General features: G+C 38.8%; 1 protein-coding gene across 35 annotated transcripts in view; it reads right to left on the reverse strand.

Annotated features, from left to right (window-relative positions):
• LOC127639438 (CUGBP Elav-like family member 5) overlaps positions 1-27,204 on the reverse strand; it is a 241,953-nt gene that overhangs the window by 82,888 nt on the left and 131,861 nt on the right. For 26 of the 35 annotated variants that reach the window (XM_052121467.1, XM_052121457.1, XM_052121490.1 and 23 more), the window contains exon 3: positions 19,238-19,286. In XM_052121467.1, coding sequence (XP_051977427.1) covers positions 19,238-19,286 — 49 coding nt within the window. Of the gene's footprint in view, positions 1-3,750; positions 3,781-19,237; positions 19,287-27,204 lie in introns of all 35 variants that reach the window. The other 9 variants (XM_052121480.1, XM_052121464.1, XM_052121486.1 and 6 more) reach the window with 1 other exon arrangement.

Raw genomic sequence — 27,204 nt, forward strand, 5'->3', positions numbered from 1 at the left:
AATAAAACCAAGGACTGCTGCACGGTGCATCCATGTGCCCATGAACGTGTGCTTGATATACTGGCAAATACAATTCTGTTTTTCTCAAATGTGCTGGAGGAAGTATGATATTTCTCAAAATATTTCGGATAATATTGTTATACCATCTGTTGAGAAAAACAGACAAGGTTAATTATTTTACAGTCAGCATTGAGGATGGTCAACTGTGACCGAAACGTTTGCTCACCTTCAGTAAAATTATACTTATCTTGCATGTAGTGATGCATGTCTTTCTTCTAGAAGTAGTGTGGGGGCTTCTTTTTGCATATTCATTATTTAATATGAAACCCACTACAATTTTGCAACAATATGGTACAACTTCAAATTGAGATCTGGTTCTAATTCAAAATTAGGCCACATTCACACCAAAACGTTTTCGTTTGAAAGCGTATTTCGATGTTTAAATGGAGACTTTCAAAAACACTCTCCACAAGTTATAACTGTATACTTTGGAAAATGATGATGTAAGGAAACTGAAATAGGACTTTTTAAAATAGTGTGGATGTGGCCTAAATAAATACAGGAAACAAATTATTGTCATAATGTTCGGTTTCATTAACGGGTCTTCTTTTTTTTATCCCTTTTTCTCCCCAATTTGGCATACCCAATTCCCACTACTTAGTAGGTCCTCATGGTGGTGCGGTTAATCCGGGTGGTGGAGGACAAGTCTCAGATGCCTCCACTTCTGAGACAGTCAATCCGCGCATCTTATCACGTGGCTCACTGTGCATGACACCACAGAGACTCACAGCATGTGGAGGCTCATGCTACTCTCCGCGATCCATACACAATTTACAACGTGCCCCATTAAGAGCGAGCGACCACCTCCCTCCCTAGCAACCGGGCCAGTTTGGTTGTTTAGGAGACCTGGCTGGACTGGATTCTAACTCGTGACTCCAGGGGTGGTAGTCAGCATCAATACTCGCTGAGCTACATAGGCCCCCCCCATTAACAGTCCTTGAAGGTCAGTACTCTCTAACTCTGAAATACTCTGAAAAAAAGCATTTCCTGTATCGTTTTGCCACAACGTAATCTACAGTATGATGTCATAATGCATGACTGGTGTAATACGATTCGTCAGTGAACAAAGCTTATGAGCCTGTTGATGAATCATCCGAAAAGTCTCCCAAATCTCGTCTTGAACTTATGAGGTTCAATTTGAACCCGTCAGACCGATTACTGAATTAACATCTAAATCTGAATCGCAATTTATACTTTCTTCATGTCCGATTCCAAATGAACTGAGAACTGGTACTGTATTAAGTGTATGTATTGCTTGTGAGACTTCAGAAATAAGTGTGGTTGTTAATATGAGAAAGTGTAGTTAATGATACCCATTCACAACAGTTGTTTTATAATGTAAAAAAAAGAGTCTGCATATTGGCATTAATGACAATTACTTTCACTGATCACTTAGGCTGCATCCTTTCCAACACTGTGATCTCTGGTTCCCTTTATATGATAGTGCATCTCTGTTATTAGTCATGAGCTCGCGTCAGGGAAGCTAATCTGAAGTGAAAAGCCACTCAGGCTCTGATCTATCCAATAAGCCTACCCTGCCATCAAAGTGCTCTTTGAAGATGAAGTTCTCCAGAAAGATTGGTTCAGGTGTCAGGTCAGAGTTCCTGTAGTGCCTGTTTTCTGTTCTTAGCCTTCCCATCATGATTATTATGGGGGCAATAAGAAAAAGCTTTGTTCCAGTACAATATATTTTTTTCCTGTTCAAACAGTGCCTACACAATATGTTTTGGTTTTTGTTGTTGTTGCTGTTGTGGAAACTGCTCTTGCAGAAATGGTATTTTTCTGTCTTCATTTGCAAAAGATTTTGAAAGCCAAAGTGTCTCACTCACTAAACGCATGTACGAAAGTATTTGTGCATTTAATAAAATGGTGCTTGAATGTTTTCACGCAGAAATCATGCTTCATCAATAAGTTTGCACTTAAATGTACTCTAAATTTATATTAAAATGTAGATCTTACTAAAAAAAACACATGTAAGCAAAACTCCCAGACTCCTGGAACACTAAATACATGGAAACTGGAATTCACTTAGAATGAATTGCGCCCCCTTAAAAGCGATGTCTGCGCTTGTTTGGCACCGATTTACTAGATTAATAATGCAGATCAGGCAAACACACCCGCAAAACCTGTGCTGATCAATAGAAAATGTTAATCCATTTCTTTTTTTGAATAAAATTCAGTTTACCGCCTGCTTTCCTCGGGTGGTTAAAGCGCAATGTTAATTATGCTGGGCAAATATCACAGCGTTTTTTTGAATAAAGTGCAATCTATAATGTGCCTAATTTACATAGATAGGTTTGTTTGCATGGAGAGGAATTAGAATAATTAAATAATGATTTAAATACTCTAGACACAGAGCTATTTCAGTGCTGATTGTACTGCTTAAATTAGATTGTGGGTGGTTAGAGAATAAGAAGTTTTCACCCTGAAATACCACGCAAATCTGGATCATTGCTTTAAGCCCTGAAAATCAAGAGCAAAGACAATAAGCACTGCAAAAAATATTTGAAAATCCACAGGTACATAATGAAAGTGCATAGTTATCAATGCTAATGTGCTGGACATTTTTTCACAAATCACAGCGAAGGTTACAGATCCTCAAACGGCGGGGATTTTACAGCCGACTATAGCGAGCGCTTCTTTCTCCATTATCTGCACTCTCATTTTCCTTGCCTGGTTGGGTAATCACCAGCCCATGCCGGACAACATGACATGCACATGCACACACACATGGTTTCCAGTTAAAGCGTGCAGGCATCATTAAAGCCTTTTTACTGTGCCCTATGAAGCAGCATGGGCTCTCTATAATATTGCATTGCTCCAGGAGTCCCCACCGTATCCGTGTGTATCGGCCAAGGTCTGGTGTCTGTCTGCTGCACGGGTATTTTTGGAGGTGTGGTAAGCGTAATAAATAATGTACCTGTAAATAATACATGTCTAGTCTAGCTGACAAATGGAGCAAAAAACGGAGGGGAAAAAGTGGTTTGAGAGGGCAAGCCTGATGGTGCATCAAGATATAATTCCACAGTCTTACAATAAAGACCAATTAAAGACAAAGTTTACCCAAAAATGTAATTATGTTGTAATTTAGGAGCCGTTCAGACATGCAAACAGTCAACGGTGCAACGATAAAAAACGATAATCTAGCATGCAATCTATGTTTACATAAAAAAGGAACTGAAAAGCAGAGCATACAGATGCAAAATTTTTTGGGAGGGTGTGTAAATGCTTGCAAATTTTTTTTAAATAAACCCATATGATTATCTATTTTAACTGAAAGACAGGACTATAGTTGCCATATTTAGAATTACGATTTCCCTATAGACACGAGTGGTCTGTCTCCTCCCCTTATAATGCTTCTGTTGAAAATTCCCAGAATTTAGCAAATTGCAGTATAAAACCACATTCAAAGGTTCCCAAGAGCGGCACACATCTATTCCCTTGTGCTCAATTTTAAGGTGCTGATGAATCTATTATAGCAGTCAGGACTGGTGCCAATTTGAGAAATGATGGGGATGAAATGCTACTAAAGAATGATGTATTTATAATTGCTATACAGCTGCATTTGTAAAAAATGATCCCCCTCATCTTTCCATTGAAATCAATCTTCTCCAATTATCCATTAGTCTCATCACACACACTTTTTAAGTGTCACTCTTAAAAAGCATATGGCGCGTGCTGTCATTTGACTTTCTTTGAAATGTCGCACACATGCACTTCCTTTCCATCAGGCTAACTTCTTTTAGAGTGTTTTAGAGGCTTTTTCAGTCTGAAATTGAAGTGTGCTAAATTATACAATAAAAGAGAAATAAAGACAAAAGTGCACTTATTGAAAGTCTTTCTTCCTGTGAGATGAGACAGCCCAAGAAGTTTTGTGATATGGATTGTCCTTAAGTTCTGTCTATGTCTATCTGTACAGGAGTAAAGAAAGGTCATTTGACAGGTCAAGATGATAATGCTTTTATAAATACAAAAAAATTCAATAAAACCTTTTTGTAGTATGTGGTGATTGTGTCAAGTATATAGTTAGTGTTTATACCTTGTTGCAATCAGATTATAGTGTGTTTTAGGGCTATAGTTAATATGAGAACATAGCTAATATAATTACAGTATATCAATATTTATTTGGAAGCTCTATTTTTCAATCCAAATGAACCATCCTTTGGGCCAAACAGCCATTGTAGCCAATATGATTCAAAATGATTAGTGCAAGAAATTAAATGCATTAAAAACAAAATACAAATTTTACTATTTTAAATAATCAATAAATAATTTTCTCTAAGTAAACACAAAGAAGAATATTTAATTATTCATTCATAAGAACCACTATAATTATACATAATAAGACAATATTTACCTAAATATGCTGCATTTAAAAAAAACAATATTTATATTAGAAGTCTTATTCTAACTTTGTATTTACACACTTAATATTGCACTTACATTTGAAGTATTGTACCATAACCCCAAACATTACCCTAAACCTTAACCCCAAACTTTATCCTAAACCATAACCCTAAACTTAACCCCAAACTTTACCCTAAACCCTAACCCCAAACATTACCCTAAACCATAATACTAACCCTAACCCCAAACTTTATCCTAAACCCTAACCCCAAACTTTACCCTAAACCCTAACCCCAAACTTTATCCTAAACCATAACCCTAACCCCAAACTTTACCCTAAACCCTAACCCCAAACTTTATCCTAAACCATAACCCTAACCCCAAACTTTACCCTAAACCCTAACCCCAAACTTTATCCTAAACCATAACCCTAACCCCAAACTTTACCCTAAACCCTAACCCCAAACATTACCCTAAACCATAACCCTAACCCCAAACATTACCCTAAACCATAATACTAACCCTAAACCCAAACTTTACCCTAAACCCCAAACTTTATCCTAAACCATAACCCTAACCCCAAACTTTATCCTAAACCATAACCCTAACCCCAAACATTACCCTAAACCCTAACCCCAAACTTTATCCTAAACCATAACCCTAACCCCAAACATTACCCTAAACCCTAACCCCAAACTTTACCCTAAACCCTAACCCCAAACTTTATCCTAAACCATAACCCTAACCCCAAACTTTACCCTAAACCCTAACCCCAAACTTTACCCTAAACCATAACCCTAACCCCAAACATTACCCTAAACCATAATACTAACCTTATCCCCAAACTTTACCCTAAACCCTAACCCCAAACTTTATCCTAAACCATAACCCTAACACCAAACTTTACCCTAAACCATAACCCTAACCCCAAACTTTACCCTAAACCATAACCCTAACCCCAAACATTACCCTAAACCATAATACTAACCTTATCCCCAAACTTTACCCTAAACCCTAACCCCAAACTTTATCCTAAACCATAACCCTAACCCCAAACTTTATCCTAAACCATAACCCTAACCCCAAACTTTACCCTAAACCCTAACCCCAAACTTTACCCTAAACCCTAACCTTAACCCCAAACTTTACCCTAAACCCTAACCCCAAACTTTACCCTAAACCCTAACCCCAAACTTTATCCTAAACCATAACCCTAACCCCAAACTTTACCCTAAACCATAAACCTAACCCCAAACATTTCCCTAAACCCTAACCTTATCCCCAAACTTTACTCTAAACCCTAACCTTATCCCCAAACTTTACCCTAAACCTTAACCCCAAACTTTACCCTAAACCCTAACCCAAACTTTACCCTAAACCCTAACCTTATCCCCAAACTTCACTCTAAACCCTAACCTTATCCCCAAACTTTACCCTATACCTTATCCCCAAATTTTACCCTAAAACCTAACCCCAAACTTTACCCTATACCTTATCCCCAAATTTTACCCTAAAACCTAACCCCAAACTTTACCCTAAACCCTAACCCCAAACTTTATCCTAAACCATAACCCTAACCCCAAACATTTCCTTAAACCCAAACCTTATCCCCAAACTTTACTCTAAACCCTAACCTTAACCCCAAACTTTACCCTAAACCATAACCCTAACCCCAAAAATTACCCTAAACCCTAACCTTATCCCCAAACTTTATACTAAACCCTAACCTTATCCCCAAACTTTACCCTAAACCAAAACTCTAACCATAACCCCAAACTTTACCCTAAAACATAACCTTAATGCCAAACTTTACCCTAAACCATAACCCTAATCTTAACACTAACTTTACCATAAACCTAACCTTAACCCCAAACTTTACCCTAAACCATAACCCTAATCATAACCCTAACTTTACCCTAAACCATAACCCTAACCTTAACCCCAAACTTTACCCTAATCTTAACCCTAACTTTACCCTAAACCATAACATTACCCTAAACCCTAAACCCAGACTTTATCCTAAACCATAACCTTATCCACAAATTTTACCCTAAACCCTAACCCCAAACTTTACCCTAAACCATAACCCCAGACTTTATCCTAAACCATAACCTTATCCACAAAATTTACCCTAAACCCTAACCTTATCCTTAAACTTTACCCTAAACCTTAACTCTAACCCCAAACATTACCCTAAACCCTAACACTAACCTTATCCCCAAACTTTACCCTAAACCAAAATCCTAACCCCAAATTTGATCCTAAACCCTAACCCCAAACTTGACCCTAAACCATAACACCAAACTTTACCCTAAACCATAACCCTAACCGTAACCCCAAACTTTACCCTAAACCATAACACCAAACTTTACCCTAAACCCTAACACTAACCGTAACCCCAAACTTTACCCTAAAACATAACCCTAATCCGAAACTTTACCCTAAACCATAACCCTAACCTTAACCCGAAACTTTACCCTAAACCATAACACCAAACTTTACCCTAAACCCTAACACTAACCGTAACCCCAAACTTTACCCTAAAACATAACCCTAATCCGAAACTTTACCCTAAACCATAACCCTAACCTTAACCCGAAACTTTACCCTAAACCATAACACCAAACTTTACCCTAAACCCTAACACTAACCGTAACCCCAAACTTTACCCTAAAACATAACCCTAATCCGAAACTTTACCCTAAACCATAACCCTAACCTTAACCCCAAACTTTACCCTAAACCATAACCCTTAATCTATCCCTGAACCTACCCTGTAGCAGCAAATTAAAATCTTAACTTAAATGCAGAACAACATGCAGTTACACAATGAAAACATTTTAATGTATGTATTTTAATGTTACTACTGTCTATCGTAGTTAAAGTCACCTAATATAAAGTGGAACCAACCATATTTCAATACATGAAAAAAGGGATTAAACATTTTTGATGTAACAAGAATGCTCTAATAGACACTTTTCACAATTATTTAATTGTTATAACTTGTTGCAATGTAGGAGCTGTTTACACAACAACATTTTCAACTAAAATTTTTGTACTTTTTATGAGTTTTGGCTGTTAGTTTAAATGACAACAGCATTTTGGGGCCTGAAAACACAAACCTTTGAAAACAGGTTTCAAGTGCAAGTTTTTGAAACAGATGTCGTTATCGTCACTGTGTAAACATACAAAAACGCAAATCTGTGAAAACGATGGTGTCATGCGCACGTATATTACATATTCAGTCTATAGACATGAACTTTGAGAACTTCGTCCTTACCTCCATGGCGATCAGACCAACATGAGATCACCAGTTGGAGTCCTTAAAAAGGTGGCGTGCTTTATAGTCCAGGGTCACTTGTACTAATAAAGCAACCTCATCATCCGTCCAGACAAAATTGCTTGATGCTTTTTGTATAAGACGTGTAGTGTTTCTTTACAAAGTGACATTGCCAACTACTGGCCTGGCATTTTGACAATTTTGGCGTCTGTACGCAAAGGCAAAACGTTTCAATTTTTAGTACATTGTTGTCGTGTAACCGTACCCTTAATTGTAATCTCAATTATTTATTTCATTAACTGTGCAGCCCTTGTGTGCCATATAACATCATTCAAAGGTGGGCGAGAAAGAAGTGGGAAAATAATGAACAATTTCAAAGTAAATACTTACAGCAAACAGAAAAAATGGGTTTTAGAAAGCCAGCACACCTAGTAAATCTGAATACTGACTTGTACTATGTCTGAGGATGCTTGTGCCGTAATGTAGCCTTGAATTTTACATGTAATATTCATCAGGCTATGTCTTCTCACTCGCCAGTGAAAAACCTTGAGGTATTTTTTAGGCCTGCCAAAAAGTGTCTGTGTGTGTGTGATGTAAGACTCTCTGGCAGTGTGTTAGGATGAGCTGGGTCTCAAAACAGTTCTGGATGTAGCCTGTCGTAATCTCCTCCCATCTGCTAAAAGGAGCTGCTCTCCCTGCATAGCGCCCAGGCACTTGCCACCCCATCTGGGCTCTTCAGACACTCCAACTGTCTACCCTGGCCCAGTGTGATCTTGTGTGCATGTCTTTATTTGTGCCTGAGATATTGTGTTGTTTATATTGTGTGGTTTAGATAGAACGTTTCGAATTTTCGTAATAAACATGTGTTTATTGTGTGTTCAGGATTGGTCACAATGGTCGACACAATGGATATTTGAACTGGAAGCACTTTTATTAGCATTTTGATAGCTTGAATGCTTTAGCTTTTAGGCAGTTTACACAGTAGAAATCTCATGGAAACATTGTGTTTTTAAATTCCTCCCATTTAACACTGTTGCGTCACGCCTTGCGCTGTTTTTTGAGTGTCCCGCCATGAGCGTATTGTCTTCAAGATGCAATGCCATATTAAAAATAGTCGCAATAGTTAAAAAACGTGACTCAATACCCCTGCATTTTGTTCCATTCTTTTGTGCTCTGTCTAGCTGTTTTTTTTAATGCAAAAACAAGCGACCCTAAAGGCTCAGGAACACTTTGATTTTCTGCAAGCCATTCCGTCTCACGCAATGTCGAGTGCTCAGCCTTTTGAAGTATACACTTTTGTCTGTGAGCCCATACATAACGCGTGCTCTGCAAGCAAATTGCTTATGATACTCTTTTAGCACAGTCAATAGCAGACACATGAGTTGATGACGCGCAAGGCCAACGTGTCTTGAAAAACTAGTGTTTCATGCGCTTATCACAAAATTTGCATTACCCACAATGTGACGTAATTGCATGAGGAAAACCACAATACACTTTGGCCTTATTATACAGGGCTTCCTTAAGACAGATTTAGTCAATTTAGAAAATATGCAGTTTTGTCCTAGTGTGTGTGTGTGTGTGTGTGTATGAGTAAAGAGGGTCCACAAATCTATGTATATCACACTTCACATGTGAGAAGGTGAAACTGACCATTTTTTGTGGCATGCTTGGACATGTAAAATTAAATATTGTGTGTGTGTGGTCAGGTTTAAGTGGTTTATGAGGACCTTTGTTTTAGATTACAAACTGGTAATTATGGGTATTATGCTATACATGTGGTTTATGAGGACATTTCTAGTGTCCCCATAATTCAAATTGCTTAAATAAAAACATACTAAATATGTGCAGAATGTATGTAAATGTAGAACGTTTTTTTGTGAGGGTCAGGATTAGGGTTAGGGGATAGAACCTATAGTTCGTACAGTAAAAAATCTTTATGTCTATGGAGAGTCCTCATAATGACAGCTGCACCAACATGTGTGTGTGTGCGGCGTGTGTGTGTGTGTGTGTGTTTGTGTGGCATCGGAGAGCATGATAGCTTTAATGAGATTGCTGCATATGAAGGACTGTCATTAGCACTGAGAGAGGCAGCAGGCCGGTGATTGCAGTGATTTGGTTCCACTCTTATTGACCTGTTCGACCAATCAGAACACTTTGAGAGCTGCTCCAGAGCCTGTGTAATCAGCCAGCACATGGGCATACTTGGCAAAAGTTGCCCATAAAATATGAGTATACATGCAAGAGCATCCAGCAATGACACAGTAGACTGTTGCTTGTAAAGAATTGCTGATCACCATGTTGTGTTTTGGATACTGGTGTGCTGGTGTCCCCACCAGGCTTCTAAACTAGCTTAACATGCAACAGTTCCTTGATTAATCAGTTTTCTAAGAATGACCACGATGATAAACTTGCATTTTTTTATGTATTTATTTTTTTGCTCGTAAACAAAGCTATCCTGGTCCACAAGCACCAACCCAGCATGGAAATGTTGGTCTTTCCAATACAAAAAAATTAAATAATTAATTTGCACTTTGTTTTTGAAACAAAAATAATGTGATCAACTTCCGCAGTAGCTCCCCTGATAGACTGTTGGACTTTGGACTTAAAAGGCTGCGTGAGGTCAGTCAAGCACGTGAGCTGACACATAAAATGAAAGTGTCATTGAAGTGACACAAAATGACATGATTGCGTATACTTTTCATGTTGCGTTTGCTTATAAGTCGCATTTGCTTTTTCAACACAATCGGTTAGGTTTATGTGACGGTTTAGGGTCTGTTTGTTTAACTTTCACTTGTTTTTAGGACACTAATGTTTAGATTTAGGTTAAAGTTTTAGGTTAGGGAGTTACTTTTTTACCCTTGTCTGATTACGACACCATTTCACTCAGCTGTGGCGCCCTCTGCAGGATATTTCATTGGGAAACTGCAGCCAAACATATGAATCACGTAATGAAGCATGTCATTTTGTTTTGCAAAACTTTTGCCATGGTCACGTAATGTTCATGAGATTAGGCAGAGAAGTAAGAAATTCGTAGGTTGACTGTAAAACTGTGGTGCTATTAAACCATTGCAATGTTTGTTTGAGGGTCCCGACCAAAAAAATCTGCTCAACCAATGGTGTGAGTTTGGGATGGGACTACCTTTTTTTGACCAATGGAAGACGAAGGGGGTAATCGTCCTTATTTTTGCAATTGCTTATGAACACCAGCACCCACAGCAAAGGCTGGGCTTTTTAATAGGGCAAAGTTAGGAGATGTTCACACCAAACGCGTACTTCCACACACACACACACACACAAAAAGCTAGAACTGAGCAGAAGTGTTTCGAGACACATTTGTAACAGCTGAAGTAGATTTTATCTTGACACGCTGTCTAAAAAATGCGATGATCCTATGCAGCACAGTGGTAAAAGAAGCCCATCGAGCGTATGTTTACATAGGAAAACTATTAAAACCAGCACAGATTGATGCAAAAACACATTCAGTTTGAATAATGCTTTACTATGTAGTTTCAATGTACAGTTTCCAGTAGCTAGGCTCTTGGAAAAAGAACAAAATCGTAAATAGCAACATCTAAGCTATCCAAACTGACATTTATTTTCCAACCTCTTTAGATACAAGAAAATGAGTTTCATCAACCCTATACTCAGTCTTCAAGCTTGATACAAGCAGATAGACCATTATGTGAATGACAGGCTGGACCCCACCACCTTTGTTCTTGCCTTTCGCTAAGGAAAAAAAAAAGCCAGAAGAGTTTGTTTCTCAAGGTGATTGTAGCAGTGATAAGGGAGCAGTTCTTATTAGGGGTGACAGCGGAGGGGCTTTGGCGGCAATACTGACTGGATAACCTTGTGTCTGCTCGCCCTTCTGCACCAGGCTCCTCTTCTTTGCCTCGGCGGGGACACAATCTGCTGGCTGGAATTACCTCGCAGCTGGAGGAAAACTAAACATGATTTCTGACCTTTACTTTTTGTGTTCAACAGTAACCTTTGGTGGTCCGCTCACACAGATGGGCTAAAATGAAGTCCCGACCACTGCGCTTGTGATTACGTGCATGTCGGAGTTCAGAATGACGAGCGAATCAGTGGTTGAAAGATGTTGCTTCAATTGCCGTTCGCTGTCTGGGAGCTGGCAAGCTTGTTAGGAACTTGTGGTGGAACATGAGGTTAAAATGTTAATGAATGTCAAAATGTTGCAACAGTTTTTAAAGTACAATTTACCTTAAAGGAGTTGTTTGTCTCAAAATGACACTCATTATTTGATTGAATTAGTCATTTTTTACTTAGAACAAAACAAAATATATTTTGAAGAATCATCATGCAGGTCTTTCCACACACTCCAATAACAACAACAACAACAAAATTCGTACTAAGTATTTTTGTATTGTTTTCCAGTAAAATCCATAAAATTTAATTGATGACATAATTTTATGCAGTGCTCTATACCTAAAAAAATCATGAAAGTAGTCCATACATTTTGTGTTGTATTACTTGTTTTCTGAAGCCATACAATAGCTTTGTGTAAAGAACGGACAGAAATTTAAGTCATTATATATTTGTTCTCTGTAATCTTTTTACCATGAGAAATGTTGCGACTGGATCATTGAGTCAGCGAGATGAACTCCGAATAGTGAATTAATCTTTTAGTTCGATTTAAAGGCAATTATTCGTTTACTTGAGTTCAACTCACTGACTCAATTAATCTCGGTTCTCCTGTTAACAGCTCACTATAGGAGAAGATTATCAGTGAATAGTGACTTAAATGTATGCCTGTTCCTCACACAAAACTATTGTATGGCTTAAAAAAACTTACATATAGTACATGAGTTGCACTGACTGCTTTTATGACAGACAGGCACACTATTAAGTGTCATTGTCCAAATATTAAGCAAGACGTTTCTCCAAACAATCCTAATTTTTTGGTTTCATGGAACAAAATAATAATAATAACAGCATATGGATTTGAAATTATATGAAGGTGAGTAAATAATTATAAACTTTTTTTGGGTGAACTGTTCCTTTAAATACATTTCTACTCTCACAAATGCAGCTCTTTGCTAGTGCTACTGCTAGCTTTGATCCTCTGTTAGAAATGACATTTCATGGCATCAGCTATGTGAATATACCTTCAAGCAGAACTTTCCTCTTTGTCAAGGTGTATGGATGACTCAGTGAGCACACACAGCTTGGTGAATTAGTTTTTTAAACATGCGACTCAACCTATGCCTGCATGAAGAGGATTAGCATATCTTTTCCTTACATTCGGACCAGCCAAGCCTAATTGAAAAGAGTTTTTTTCCACTCACTTGAAGAAAAGCTACAATTACCTCTGCCATACTCATACTTTTTGGCTTGTTACAAGCTTATTACGGCAAGTTCTGCTTGAAGCAAGATGCTAGCACTAGCGTCCATGCACGTGCATGTTGTAAGAGGTCTTCAACCAATAAACTCATTATCCCAGCAGAAAATATATGGCTTCTCACCCCACTCAATTGTATACTGCACATCTAACCCTGACTGTCACATCCCCAGAAATTCATGCAATTCTGATGACTATGCTTTATACTGCAGATAATGCAAGCATGGTGAAGTGCGGCTAAATCTCAACCATGAGTGCAACCTAGCAGTTAGTCAAGGCATTGAGAGGAAAATTGGCCTGTTCCATTTTAGTTGAGAGGTTGAGCTGGTGTGATTTTATTATGTGTGTTGGACAGCACATTTGTAAAGAAGGACAGATTTGATACAAGTTGGGTTCCCAGATACATGGCATGCTAGTCGAGGGAGAGCAGTTTCCCTGCTGACGCTAGTGGTGGGGGAGGGGTACTTTAATACACCGCAATGTTTTACCTCACAAAACTTGATATTCTAATGCAACGATTCAGTACTGTCATATTACATTTACATTAAATCACTTAGCAGGTGATTTTTTTCCAAAGCGACTTACACATGAGGAATACAATAAAGTGATACATCCGAAGGAGGCAATAACATGAGAAGTGTTGTTATACAAAGTTTCAGTGCTCAGAGAAGTACAAGAAGGGAGGATGTAAGAGTGGTGGAAGACTGGAGTCAGAATTTTAACTTGACGTCAGAAACCATTGGCAGCCAGTGCAGTTCGACTGGGCTCATTGAAAACCATACGTGCCACTGGGTTCTGGATCATTTGCAGAGGTTTGTCTGTACATGCAGGAAGTCCTACCAGAAGAGCATTGCAGTTGGCCAGTCCAATCTATTAGAGAAACAGTTCACCCAAAAATGTAAGTCTGTCATAATTTATTCTACCTCATGTCGTTCCAAACTCTTATTACTTTCTTACTTATACGGACCATCTCAAGAGGACATTTTGATAAATATCTCAGTCCGTCTTTTCAACATTATGGCAGCTGATAGTTTAGTGATTCAATTTAAAGCTTAAAAAGGACCCAAAACTCTAATAAAAATTGTCCATGTGACTTGTCCATCATGTTCGAGGTCTTCTGAAACGTGTCCACATGTGTTTTGTGCTAACAAAAAAAAGCAAATTATGACAGGATTTCCATTTGTGTGTACTATTCCAAAGAAATTAAATTATAAAAATGGCGACCGCACTGACTGGCTTATTTCCAACGAATGCTCAGTTATTTTTGTTCGACCAAAAACTCAGAACTAGCTTAGAATAAATGTTTAATTTATTGAATTAGTAAGGTTGCACCTTACTTAAAGATCCTCGAAACAGCTAAACCAACCCTGTCTCATGCGGTTGCGAAATCGAAAAAAAACATACAGGTTTCACCAAACAACAATTTGTCGACATTTTTTCCAAGGTGAAACCCCTAACAACTTCTCCAAACCTAAACTTAACCATGAGAATTGTACTTTTTCATACAACACAAGTTGTACGATATGTTACAATCGCCATCTTGTATGATTTATTATGAGTTTTCATGAGACTATGTTGGCTAGAATGCAAGGGTTTTCGTGTAATGCTAAACACACTGGTACGCTATTTAATCAAGATTTTTTTTACTAACACCAACAATCCTTTACACTACTGTTATAGCTCCACAATGAAGTAAAACAGGATGTTTAGAACTTGGGACGCAAAGCACCAAAGTCCATTTAAAATGAATGAGAAATAAGTGAGTGAAAGATTACAATAAATCCCGATTTTGAATCGCAATACACTAAATAAAAAAAAAATGCAATATTACCGTACCTTGACACAAATAATGATACAATTTTGCATCGCAAGTTCCCTGCTCATTCTCACATTGTTCTCACATTCTCAAGGTGATGCTTTTCTGGGGACCACCTTTCAGGAAAATCAATATATATTGGAACGACAGGCTTATGGGGAGTGATTATATGTATTTTTCTTTGCTAGGATGGTAAAATTAAGAGATGAGACCTGTCATTGGAATGATTTCCACTCTGAATTGAGCAGCAAAAATGAAATAAAAGATAAAAAAAGACAAGGAGGTTAGTGTTGGGGGTGTCTGCTTAAGGGGTGGGGGTTTGGTGTTTGAAGGGGGTGGATCAAAGTGAACTAAAGCTAATTTATCCTATGTTAGAGCTGAAATGCCTCTGAGAGGTATTGAACAGTGTTTCAAAAAGCAATAGCAGCCACCTTTATATCCAGCCTGTGCCAGTCATCAGGACTGCCTGTGAAGCAAAATCAATCTGTTTCATATTGAAGATACCAAGGGAGAGCGAGAGAGGGATGGAGAGAAAGAGGAAGAGTGTAAGTGAGTGTACAATCTGTCCCTAAAGCTCTTTCTAATGACACATGCTGCATAACCGAGCAAGGATAGAAAAAGTTTCAATAAGGCAAACATGCTGTTATCTAGAGATGAGGACTAATATAAAAAAGGCTTGGCTGGTACTGAGGGAGTTGTCAATCAAACACACTTTAATTTCTGTATCTAAATTCTATCCCCCTCTTCTGCCTGCCCAGCATGGACACAATTACTTAAGTATCACATTAACACTAACACAAAAAAAACAAGTTCTGTGATTCAGCAAATAAACAGAAAATTTTAGGATAAAAAAAAAAAAAAAAAAAAAAAGGTAAAATGAATGACAAATTAAAAATTCTGCACTATTTCTAAATTTCTAATGGAATAAGCAAAATCGTGATTGTGACCATGTTAACTCTTTTGAAAAAATGTCAGGTTGTTTTTGCTTCCGCTGAAGCACAGAAGATGCTATATGGAACGTAAAGATAAATCATGCTGGATAAGACATGTCATCATGTTTTGCACAAACTTAAGTCCATGCCCGTTTGAATAAATATTCTTATTAAACCAAATGGGGGATATACAGTACCAAATATTAAGAAATTCAGAAATTCATGTTAATGTTTCATGTTTAACTGTTTGCAAATTTTTCATTGCTAATCTAATTTGTAATTAATAAAAAAACTGTATTAAATTACAAAAACCCAAAATAGAAACATTTTGGCTAGTACACTTTTTGATGCTCACTGCAATACAGTCCAGATAAAGTGTGAGATGTATTTTCATGTGGATATTTGCATGCTGTTGACAATGGTTACAACCACTTAAGGCGTCCTCATAAATTCAAGGTTGCAACCTTTCATCAGGCAATGCACTGTTCTTTTAATTATAACCCATCACAATATTAATTTAAATTAGCAGCATGTCAATCAAGTGACCAAACCATAAGATTTGTTCTATTCCACGACCGCATGCAGATTGAAATGATTAACAAAAGCACTGAGAAGGACGATTTAATCACATTAGCTCTGTAGACTTAATAACCACTGAAAAGAAAGCCCTTGTGGTGAAGGTTCCTTGAGGTATGGAAGGTCTCTTCCTTTGTATTTCTTTGAACAGGTATGGTGACCTTTCATCCAATTAATGAGATTACGAGAGTAATTAGAACTGAAGTCACCAAGAGTCCCAACAGCCAACATGCTACAACCCAAGGGAACAACCAGTGTCCATCCGGGTGCCACCTCGCCATTATAGAAAGAAACATAATTAAGTCCTTTTACATGGATCTTCAAACACCCAAGGGAGTGAAGGACGTGCCCATGAAGAAAAACTAGCATTAGCATGTATAAATAGCGAGTACTTCCAAAAGCAATAGAAAAACTGCATCTGAAAGGTAGCTACCAAGCTGCCTCACTATGCGTTCAGTCATTATTTTATAAGCAGTGTTTTGTGTATGAAGGTACCTTGTTAAGAAACTGGTTTCAAAATTACTTCCAAGGCACTGTAACTTCATGTCTAATGATCTAAAACAAATTTGTATGAGCTTAAGCGATAACCAAGCAAATATTTAGTGACTACAGTGCTTAGTTTTCACAACAAATCAAAAAGTCTTAGGTTGAGAAAAATGAAAAAATAAATAAATTGACCTTTAGCCACTAATTAGCTGCTTTCAACCGCTCCTTCAGACCATGTCCACCAATCGCCAAAGACCAAACACAGGATTTTGTGATATCGAAGGCAGCAAAGTTTATATCTATGCTGCCTTAAAAAATCTACCAGATGAAGGAATCTTAGTAAACAAGATGCAACACAAATGTTGTACATGGACATGCCTTGACGCCTTCCTACTGGCTGCGAAGGCAGCATTTTCCAGATTCAGAAGCAGATAAAGTCTTTCAAAGCAGGGCACACAAGGATTGGTCTAAGGTTGGAAAAAAATCCCTTGTAACCATTAAAGTCACAATGGTGTTGGATTGCTCCTGGGTTGCTACTCTGAGCTGTTCATTTCGGATGATGTGCAACTATTGGGCCTGACCTAAGCACACTCTCCATCTCCGACATGATCACCAAGAGGAAGGCAATAAGGGACCCAAGGAAGTCCAATGGGCGCCTAGGGAGCGCTAAGACCGGCCACTCACAGGGAAGTCCAAAGACAGCTAAGTGTCATAGTCAATGCGAACACACACCCCTACAATGACAAAAATCAATGGGGCTTTATGAGGCATAAATCTCCTCCACAATGGCACTGCTTGTCTACTGCTGGGATGGACCATTTGGATGTGGGGCTCTGACATATGCCAGCCTTAAAATTGCTTCTTGGGCTTTTTTTGACCCATCTCAGGAGGTTTATCTTGTTCCCTTGATGATTGTTCTTGGCTGCCAGGTCACTAAATTGGATGCATTTTTAAGAAACAATGTAAGGGTCATTGTTTCTAAGAGATAAGGTTGGGAACTGAGGACTGGCTCATTAAATGCAATAAGAATAATTTCTCTCCAAATTCTTATTTACAAATGTCTTCCTTAAAGTTAACCATTAATGGAATTGTTAAGAAACCAGCTTCAGATTCTCAACCCTACTTAATGGACCTTTGGAAAGAAAATAAGATATGGCTTTTCCATATAAGTTTGTCATTTACACCATCAGCAAAACATCTCTTTGACCAGCAGACCCTGTTTTACACCTTTTAATGTATAATTAATCTTCCACTGTGGGATGGGTATGTGGGTGATCACAATATACCTGCAGATCTATTTACAGTAAATAGCAGATCATAAGCCAGAAAACCAGAGAAGACTAAATTAAGTAAATGGTCTTGGCAAGCGTCCTGTAATATAATTGATTGTTAGGCAAGTTTTGCTTCCTCTTCCTACCTCTTCCAACCATTCCAACATCTATCCCTATTTATAATATGCCCCTCGGTTTGACCAGACATCAAATTGGGGGGTTTGAGGCCCAGGGCTCCCATTCCAATATCCAAGCTAATTACTTTTTAATTTACAGTGTGTTGTTAATGGGTTTGGCAGAAGGACCAAGGTTAGACAGGCCGCAGAAGCCACTTCCCTTCTGTTAACTAGCACCAAGGCCTGCTTAATTAAAATGAATAATATGAACATCCATCAGATAGATCGAGAGAAGGTGAAACAAAGAGTCAGCGTGAGAAGCTCTGTTCTAAAACATAGTGAGCTGTCTACAAAGGCAACATTTTAAGGGATCAAAGGCGCACTTCTGACGCAAAGGCTGATCCAAAAGGTAGGCAACTTAATTATGCTGCCTTATAAGATTAAAACAGAATTGCATATATTTTGGGGAAATAATGCAATGCGAGAATACATGCAGCAAGTTTAGAAAAACTATTCCAAGATGGCGGATAAGAAGTTGATAAATAAACGTATAATTAATTTGATGTTAAAAAAAAAAATATATATATATATATATATATATATATATATATATATATATATATATATATATATATATATGAAATGTGGTTTAAAGTAATTTTTACAAAATGAAAACCAATTGCTTGTCTTGAGATGCGATTTTAAGTTATAACGCCATCTTCAGATGTGAAACAAAATAGGGAGATGCTGTGCAATGGTCAAAAACGTCCATCTAGCGAATGTGTGCATAGAAAAACAAATTACAAAACAGAGCAGATGGATGCAAAAACACGTTCTGTGTGAACAGCTTCTTAGATGGCAGCTGCCTATGCAGACAGTTTTTGGAACAGAACTAAAGAGTTGCAAAAAGACAAAGGCAGGTGAGTGAGGGAAAGGAGAATGAAGTATTGAAGTACATGTACATATAAAAAAAGCTAGGGGAAGACAAAAGAAGTACCTCCACGGCTCTCACTGTCAGCTGGCTTCACCTGGATAGGGCGAGTCATCTGGAAATTGAAAAACAGCAGAGACAAGACACAGGGTTAGTTCAGGTACAGGCAACCACTGCCCTTGCAATAAGCTAACAACCTCAAACTACTTAACATCTGACAAACACATAACAATCCTGCCTAAGTTTTGATCAAACGCATCCCTTTAAATTAATTAATTAAACAGTGACATTGGCACCAGGGCCATCACTAGAGGGAGCTATGAGGTGCCACATAGGCGCACCACATTTGGACAAATAGTGCTGTCAGTTAGGGATGTAAATATTGAAATAGCCTACCACTTGCATTAAGGGAGTGCTCTACATATTCCACTTTTAAGATTCAACTCAAACAATGGCTTAAGGCAAACCAGATTTGTGATCACTTTTAACTTGGCATGCTCCATGATGTATATTGCCTTTCTCTACTTGCTGATTACTCAGATCCAGTATGATCCTCTAAAGCAAAGCCAGAAGGCACTAGTCAAAACCCACATGGCGAGTAGTATGTGCCTGAAAAAGCCATCATTTATCGAATTTAATATATAGGCCAAATGTTCTTATCGGACTGATAACCGATACATTTCAAATCCAATTTTATCGGCCGATACCGGTCACCAATATTTTGTGCATCCTTAATTTATGGACATTGTTTACTGTTGAGTAAATCTTGCCAGAAAACAATGATCGTTTAGTCGGTTTATGAAGAGACAGGCCAGTGAGATAAAACCACATTTACCATCAAATCTCTGTGAGCACAAGAATAATAAAATACAAAGATAAAGCATCAGTTACACTTACGAATGCACACTTTGCTCATTATTTTATTGTAACAGCACTAAAAAGCTTCCTATGTTTGTCAGTAAGTGGAATTGAAAGAGTAAAACTGCCCAACACATACATTTTTTTTCCCCCTAAAAAAATAACTTAAATGATTTGCGATTCCAAACTCGTAAGAACGAACTTCGAAGGGGCACTTGAATGCAGCATAACACAGAGCTGCCCAGAGCCCTTACCAATATGGCTGCAGAGTGAGCTGACTTGCCATAAAGGAACTTACTTTGAACTGTTTGACAAGCACGTTTTTTTCAACATGACCACACAGGAAGTTGGCATGTTGTTTCTCAAAGTACCAGTTAGAGGCCTGCACTCTTGAGGGAGTACTGCAGGACCCAGTGTGACAGAGTGTGGCATTGGATGGAAGTTTACACAAGAGCAATGAAAAATGTAAGATTTACAGCGCAGGGTTGGTGGCTAATTCGAACAAACTCTTCTTTGTGCTCCATGCGGTGGGAAGTACCACTTTGAGGTAAAATGTCTTAGCAAGAAGGCAGATCCCTTAGTGCAACAGATTTAAAGGCTCTATTAAAGAAAGGTACATACAAAACTTGGAAACCAACCAAAGGTAAATCAGATATTTCACATTGTTTTCGGTTGCATGCGACAGCAAATGAAAGCACCTTCCTTTTGCCTGCAGGTTTTTTTTTTTTAACAGGTGGGAATTGTAAAAAAAAAAATAGCCTATGACACCGGAGCAGGCAGGAGTGGGTCAGAAATATTATTATTTATTGTATTTTTTTATTTGCTTTCCGGGTGCCCGCTTAGTTACAGTACCTAGCAGTGGTGGCAGGGAAGAAGTAAAATGCATCAACAATTAAAGTGGAGACATCCACAAGAGTGATAATGAGAGAGAGAGAGAGATCAATGCAACCCTATTGATCCCTGGACCTTAGGCTGTGGAGAGGTGTCTGGCAAGCAGGGATTCAAGAGGGGGAAGGCTAACAGTAATCTACTAAAGCCTGATAAGAATGGTATTTGTTGGATTAGATGCCTCTGTCATCACAGTTGTTGTGCTCTGTATTTTGCTCAACAAGTTATTATTATTATTATCATCCCTATAAAGTTGAAGTTTTCTCAGCTGATTTCATATTCAAAAAACTTGAGCAAAGCAGATAGAAAAAAAGGTCCTTTTCTGTTTGTTTTTCTTCTTATGTCCATCGTTCAAGGATTCAAAAGACTTTGCTGCAGGATCAAAGGATGTTGAAAGGGTTTGCCTTTACTCCCATTTATGCCTACCTGGGGATGTTATATAGAACTTTAAACAGAGAACTGTAGGCGCAGTCTGTTTGATTATTGGAGCCGTACAGCAGCTTTATAAAGTGACTCAAAGGAATATTCCGGGTTCAATACAAGTTAAGTTCATTCGAAAGCATTTGTAATTAACATTTTTTATTGATTCCTACAAAACATATATCCAAGAGCAAAAAAAAACAAAACACACACACACACACACACACACACACATATATATATATATATATATATACCACACAACCACCCCTCCCAATCCCCAACCCAACAAACATCCCTGTGGTCACATAAAAATATATACATATGATTACAGACACACATAAAAAAAAAAAATTATATATATACACTCCAGTCGACCTCCAACCCCTTAAAAGAACCTGTCTGGCAATCGTGATGCTAGTTAGGACCCAACCCTTTCTGCCTATTCTCAAAGTTGTTGACCGCCCCATCGCCCAAAATATAGAGTCTGGGGCAAAATGAAAGCAGAGTGCCCAGTACATCACATAAAAGATTCTAAACCTTCAACCAAAACTCCTGGATCTTAACACACCCCCAAAAGACATGGGTTATGTCTCCATCCTCTGATTGGCATCGCCAGCAGGTTGGTGTGTCTATAAGAATACAATTTTAAAATTGATGTAAAATCTTGAATTGCATAAGGCGCACCCTTGCATCTCTAGATGCAGACTTGATGTTTTTTAGAATCCTAGTCCACACTCCCTCCTGCAATACCAAGTTTAAATCTTTCTCCCATAATCTCTTGAGAGAGGTTGAATCTCCGTCCGCCAGACACTGAATTAGCAGGGAGTACACTGATGCCTCATGACCTTTTCCAAAAGCAATAATCCCCACTCCCAGAGTAGTGGGACAGAGCAGGTGTCACAGCTGTAAATATCTAAAGAACTGAGATCTGGGAATCCCAAAATATTAATCCAGATTTCCAAAGGATCTCAACACTCCACTCACATATAGATCACCAAGTGTAGTAACCCCCCTCACAATCCACTCTGACCAGCAAAAAGGGGACTTATTAATACATAATTTGGGGTTAAGATATAAACTCAAGGCAACATAAATGTCTGAATTAAACACTCTGGACACTTTTGTCCATACCAAGTGTAAATGTGAAATAACGGGGTGTAACTTAACTTCTCCGACTAGTTTGATAGAAAGGCTTTGCAATGGTGAAATCTTTGCAAGAAATTCCTGTTCAATACAAATCCAAAGAGGAGCTATTAAGATGGCATGCTCTCTCTCTCTCTGAGACCAAATGCATATTAATAAAACAAAATCTTGGATAGGCCTAGCCCACCTTTATCAATCGGCCTATGCAGCTTACTGAATTGTAATCTGGGACGTTTACCATTCCAAGTGGAGGACTTCACTATGCTATCAAATTGCTTGAAATAAGTGAGGAGGATATCTATAAGGAGTGACTGTAGCAGGTAGTTGAATTTTGGAATACAATTCATTTTAATAACATTAACCTTCCCAAACATCGATAAATGTTATGAGGCCCACCTGTCCACATCACTCAAAAACCTTTTTATTTAGGGGTCAAAATCAACTCTAACTAAATCAGACAAATTTGCTGGAAATAAAATACCCAATTATTTAATGCCCTGTTTGGGCCACTGGAAGGCGCCCAGCTGAAAATACATTTTTGGGCAGTATGCTGTCAGAGCCATAGCTTCAGATTTAGACCAATTAACTCTAAAATGTATTCTGAGAATTTAGAAAAGGAATTAATAATTCTGTGGAGGCAAGGCATAGAGCTAGTAGGGTCATAGACGAATAATAAAATAAAGCAGAAGCTTATGCGCCATACCTCCCGCCATCACCACTGGAAAATCATCCTCCTTTCTTATCGCAGCTGCTAATGGTTCCAAGGCAAGACAGAACAATAATGGGGAAAGAGGGCAACCCTGCCGGGTGCCCCTATCCAGAGTACAATAATCTGAAACTAATACATTTGTTTGTACCGCCGCTACTGGGTGTCTATAAAGTAACTTAATCCATCCTATAAAAGTACTCCCAAACTTGTATATTTCCAAAATCTTAAAAAGATCTTGGAGGCTTTATTAAAGAAAATACCAAATGCCTTTTTGGCATCAAGTGAGATGGCAGCGACCGGAGTCTGATTATTCGCCACTGACCACATGATATTGATGAAACGCCTAATGTTATCAGAAGAGCTGTGGCCCCGCATAAACACCACCTGATCTGTTTGTATAAGAGATGTCATATCTTTACTTATTCGGTTAGCCAGACTTTTTGACAATATTATATTATAAAGTTATATCCAACTTTTGACAGAGGAATTAATGTAAGTACTTTTAAAAAATTGTAAGCTTCACATTTCTGTCTTTAAACTATCCAAAAATTGGCCCCATTCACTTATATTGTAAATACCTCAATGTAACCTTGATTTTGTATTTATTTATTTTAAAAAAGGTAGTGGAAATTACTATTATCTTTATGCCACAAATGCTATATAGATTGAGCTTAACTGAACCCTGAATATTTATTTTAAAGGGATATTTCATCCAAAAATTAGGGTGAATAAATTATGATTTTTATTTTTGTGTGAACTTTTCCTTTAAAGTTACATTTAAGGCTATCTTCTTTAATTGTTGAGAACAGGACTTGTCTGAAAAGTCTACTTTACACTCTATAATATTCATTCCAATAATCGCAATCCAATGGGAGCTTTCTATCGATTCAAAACAAACTGCTTAGAGCAACACAGCAGGCCCAGTTTGAGATGAAAAAGGGTCAAAAGCTGTGTGGAGATTTGCAACAAGATTACCCAAATTTGCAAAGTGCTTTTTGCAGCCTCCCCAGCCATCTGTAACCTGAAATTAAGCTTTTTTTTATCCCGCAGCAACTTTCGTCCAATGCAGACTCCAACTCAAGGGCCAGGAAAGTGTTTGAGAAACACGAGGACAGTAATGTGTGCAGGAACAAGGCAAGAAAAAGAGGATCAATGTGCATGCTCTTAATAAAGAACTCAAAACTCAACTTCGGAACAAACCATTACATCCTTGAAAGGAAAACAACTGACAAAGACAGAGAGAACACAAGGGCAATATATAAACAAGAACTAACAAGGTTAACAAGACAGCTGGGAACAATCAAGGGCAACACAGAGAACAAAGACACAACAAGGAAAACACAGAACTTCAAACTTCAAGTCCCAAGTGTTACAGAGCCCCCCATCTAAGGAATTAGTTCATGATGGAGCTGGTGGAGGGCCTGGAGACAGGCATAGATCTGGGGACCAGGGCGGAGCCGGTGGCCAGGAAAGTGGATCCAGAAAGGGAGTGAGGTCTGGTAGCCAGGGAGGTGGAGACTCAGGGAGAAGAGCCACAGGAGGCAGAATCTCAGGAGTGGGAGCCGCGGGAGGCAGAGACTCAGGGGAGAAGATGCAGGGGTGGATCCGCAGGATGTGGAGACTCAGAGGGCAGAGCTCTGGAAGACCTAGAAGGCGTAGCCGCTGGACAGAGATCAGCAGACTTGATGGCGGTTGCTTGACAGGGGTCAGCAGACTAGATGATGGCCACTGGACAGGTATCATACTCAGGGACAGCCTCAGAAACTAGACAGTCTCGTCGATGGCCACCGTGGTCAGGAGTGCTAACAGCGACTGGGAAACGGCCTCCATGGCCGTGAGCACAGGCAGAGACGGAAACGATCTTCATGGCCGTAGGCACTGGCAGTGACATGGGAACAACCTCCATGGTCTTGAGCACAGGCAGTGACAAGGGAACGACCTCCGTGGCCATGGGTGCTGGCAGCGACTGGGGAGTACGAGCTCTTCTTATCCTCTTCCGGACGGCTTTGACCACTGTTGTAGGAACAGCCTCTGTGGTCGAGGATGCTGGCACTGGGAGGAACGAGGCTTGGGCGTTGGCTCGTTGATCGTGGCAGGAGTGGGTGCTGGCTTGTTGATCATGGCAGGTGTGGGCGCTGGCTTGCTGACCGTGTCAGGTGTGGGCACTGGCTCACTGAACGTGGCTGGTGTGGGCACTGGCTCGTTGACCACGGCAGGCGTGGGCGCTGGCTCATTCACTGTGGCAAGCATGGGCGCTGGCTGCGGCATGGGATAACTGCCACACCCCACAGTGTAAGGGGAGAATGTGAGTCTCAAAGCATAGTCCATGAACTCATCCAAAGAAAGATCACATCTGCGACCTGGCAGATATGATTTCACTGGCTCCCCAATTGAGAACTTGGTGAGACTGCAGAAATGCTTGGAATATTGCTTGATGGTCCTCTCTCCTTGTTTGAGTTCAAACAGTCGAAAAGCTACTAGATCCATAGTATCGGTCAGTTGTTCTGTAACGTTTGCAGGAACGAGGTGAGAAAATGAGGATCTATGTGCAGGCTTTTAATAAAGAACTCAAAGAAATAAACATAAAAATCTAAAAATTCAACTACGGAACAAACCATTACAAAAAACTGACAAAGACAGAGAGAACATGAGGGCAATATATTCAATATACAACACTAACAAGTTTAATAAGACAGCTGGGATCAATCAAGGGGAACACAGAACTTCAAACTAAATGTCTAAATCCTTCTAGCGACCTCTTGGGTCATTCGCTAGGGAGAATGTCCCAAGTGTTACAAGGACCAACATTTTTTCTATCCCCTCAACATATTTTCTTTTACTGTCCAAATGCGGGGAGTGAACTGAAAAAGGTCACATTTTAAGACAGGGCATTCCCATAAAAGCATGACTTGTTCAAGGAGAACGCCATAATAGGATTTTAAAATGCCTTAATAACATTGATTTTTAAAGGCAGCGGTGATGAGGCTTTCCATTAACTTCAGGTGTGCCTCATGACATGCTTCAAACAGAGAATAATCATGCACCCCTCCTCTCTCTTCCAATCCTGTTGTGAGCCTGGCTGAATGGACCTCTGAATAGGTGGGGCGACGATGATCCAAGGGATGGACGTGTCATTCCGTCACATTCCCTAAACAGCATTTACTATCATTGCCTCATAAATTTGCAGGTGTGAAGAAAAAAAATGTTGCAATATATTTGACTCTAATGGCCCCTTTGACAGATACAATATTAATCTCACCCATTAAAACAGAAGGAGTGTCAATACTGTAAAATAATTATCGCGATTTCCGGTCAGGTCAGGTCCCTTGGAAGTTTCCTGAGGCCCCCTTTTTCTGAGGTAATTGGACAAAATAAGTGCATTTATAAATGTGTCACACTATGCATACTACACTGAGAACATTTACATGCACAACCTTCCACTTTTTATGCTTAGTAAGCCGACAACATGTTTGGTCATCTAAATGTCTTGAATGGTTTTCCTATATCAGGGTAAGGTCATAAACAACGCAAAAGCAAAAACCAATTGGCACATGTACTGTAGTTTTTTGCCCATTACTCCGATTTCAAGTTGCATTTAAACACCTTTACCGGCTAATCCAATGTGCGCAAATGTTGTGCACATGACTGCTTACATTTTGACAAAAGCCGTGAATAACCTGATTATTTCAAATTTCATGTAAACACGGTTTTATTGCATTGTCAGATTTTTTATTAAGTAGATTTTTGTTAGTAATCAGCATATTGGTGTGCGCATGTAAATGCCTTATACTGTGGTAATTCCCTTATAATAAAAATAAATAAAGGATGCTCTGTATTGTGAGAGGAATGCCTTTTGTAAATGCTATCAGTGAGTTGTACTTCCAACACATTGGACTTTATTATAAGGTTTATGGATTCACCTATCTAACTATTCACTGTACTGGTCATAAAATGCTGGTGTAACTGCCCATTTGTTTTCCTAAGAGCAATGTGTTTCTCCCTTGTACATTTA

The sequence above is a fragment of the Xyrauchen texanus genome, chromosome 48 (assembly GCF_025860055.1).
Source record: "Xyrauchen texanus isolate HMW12.3.18 chromosome 48, RBS_HiC_50CHRs, whole genome shotgun sequence".
NCBI classification, from domain to species: Eukaryota; Metazoa; Chordata; class Actinopteri; order Cypriniformes; family Catostomidae; genus Xyrauchen; species Xyrauchen texanus.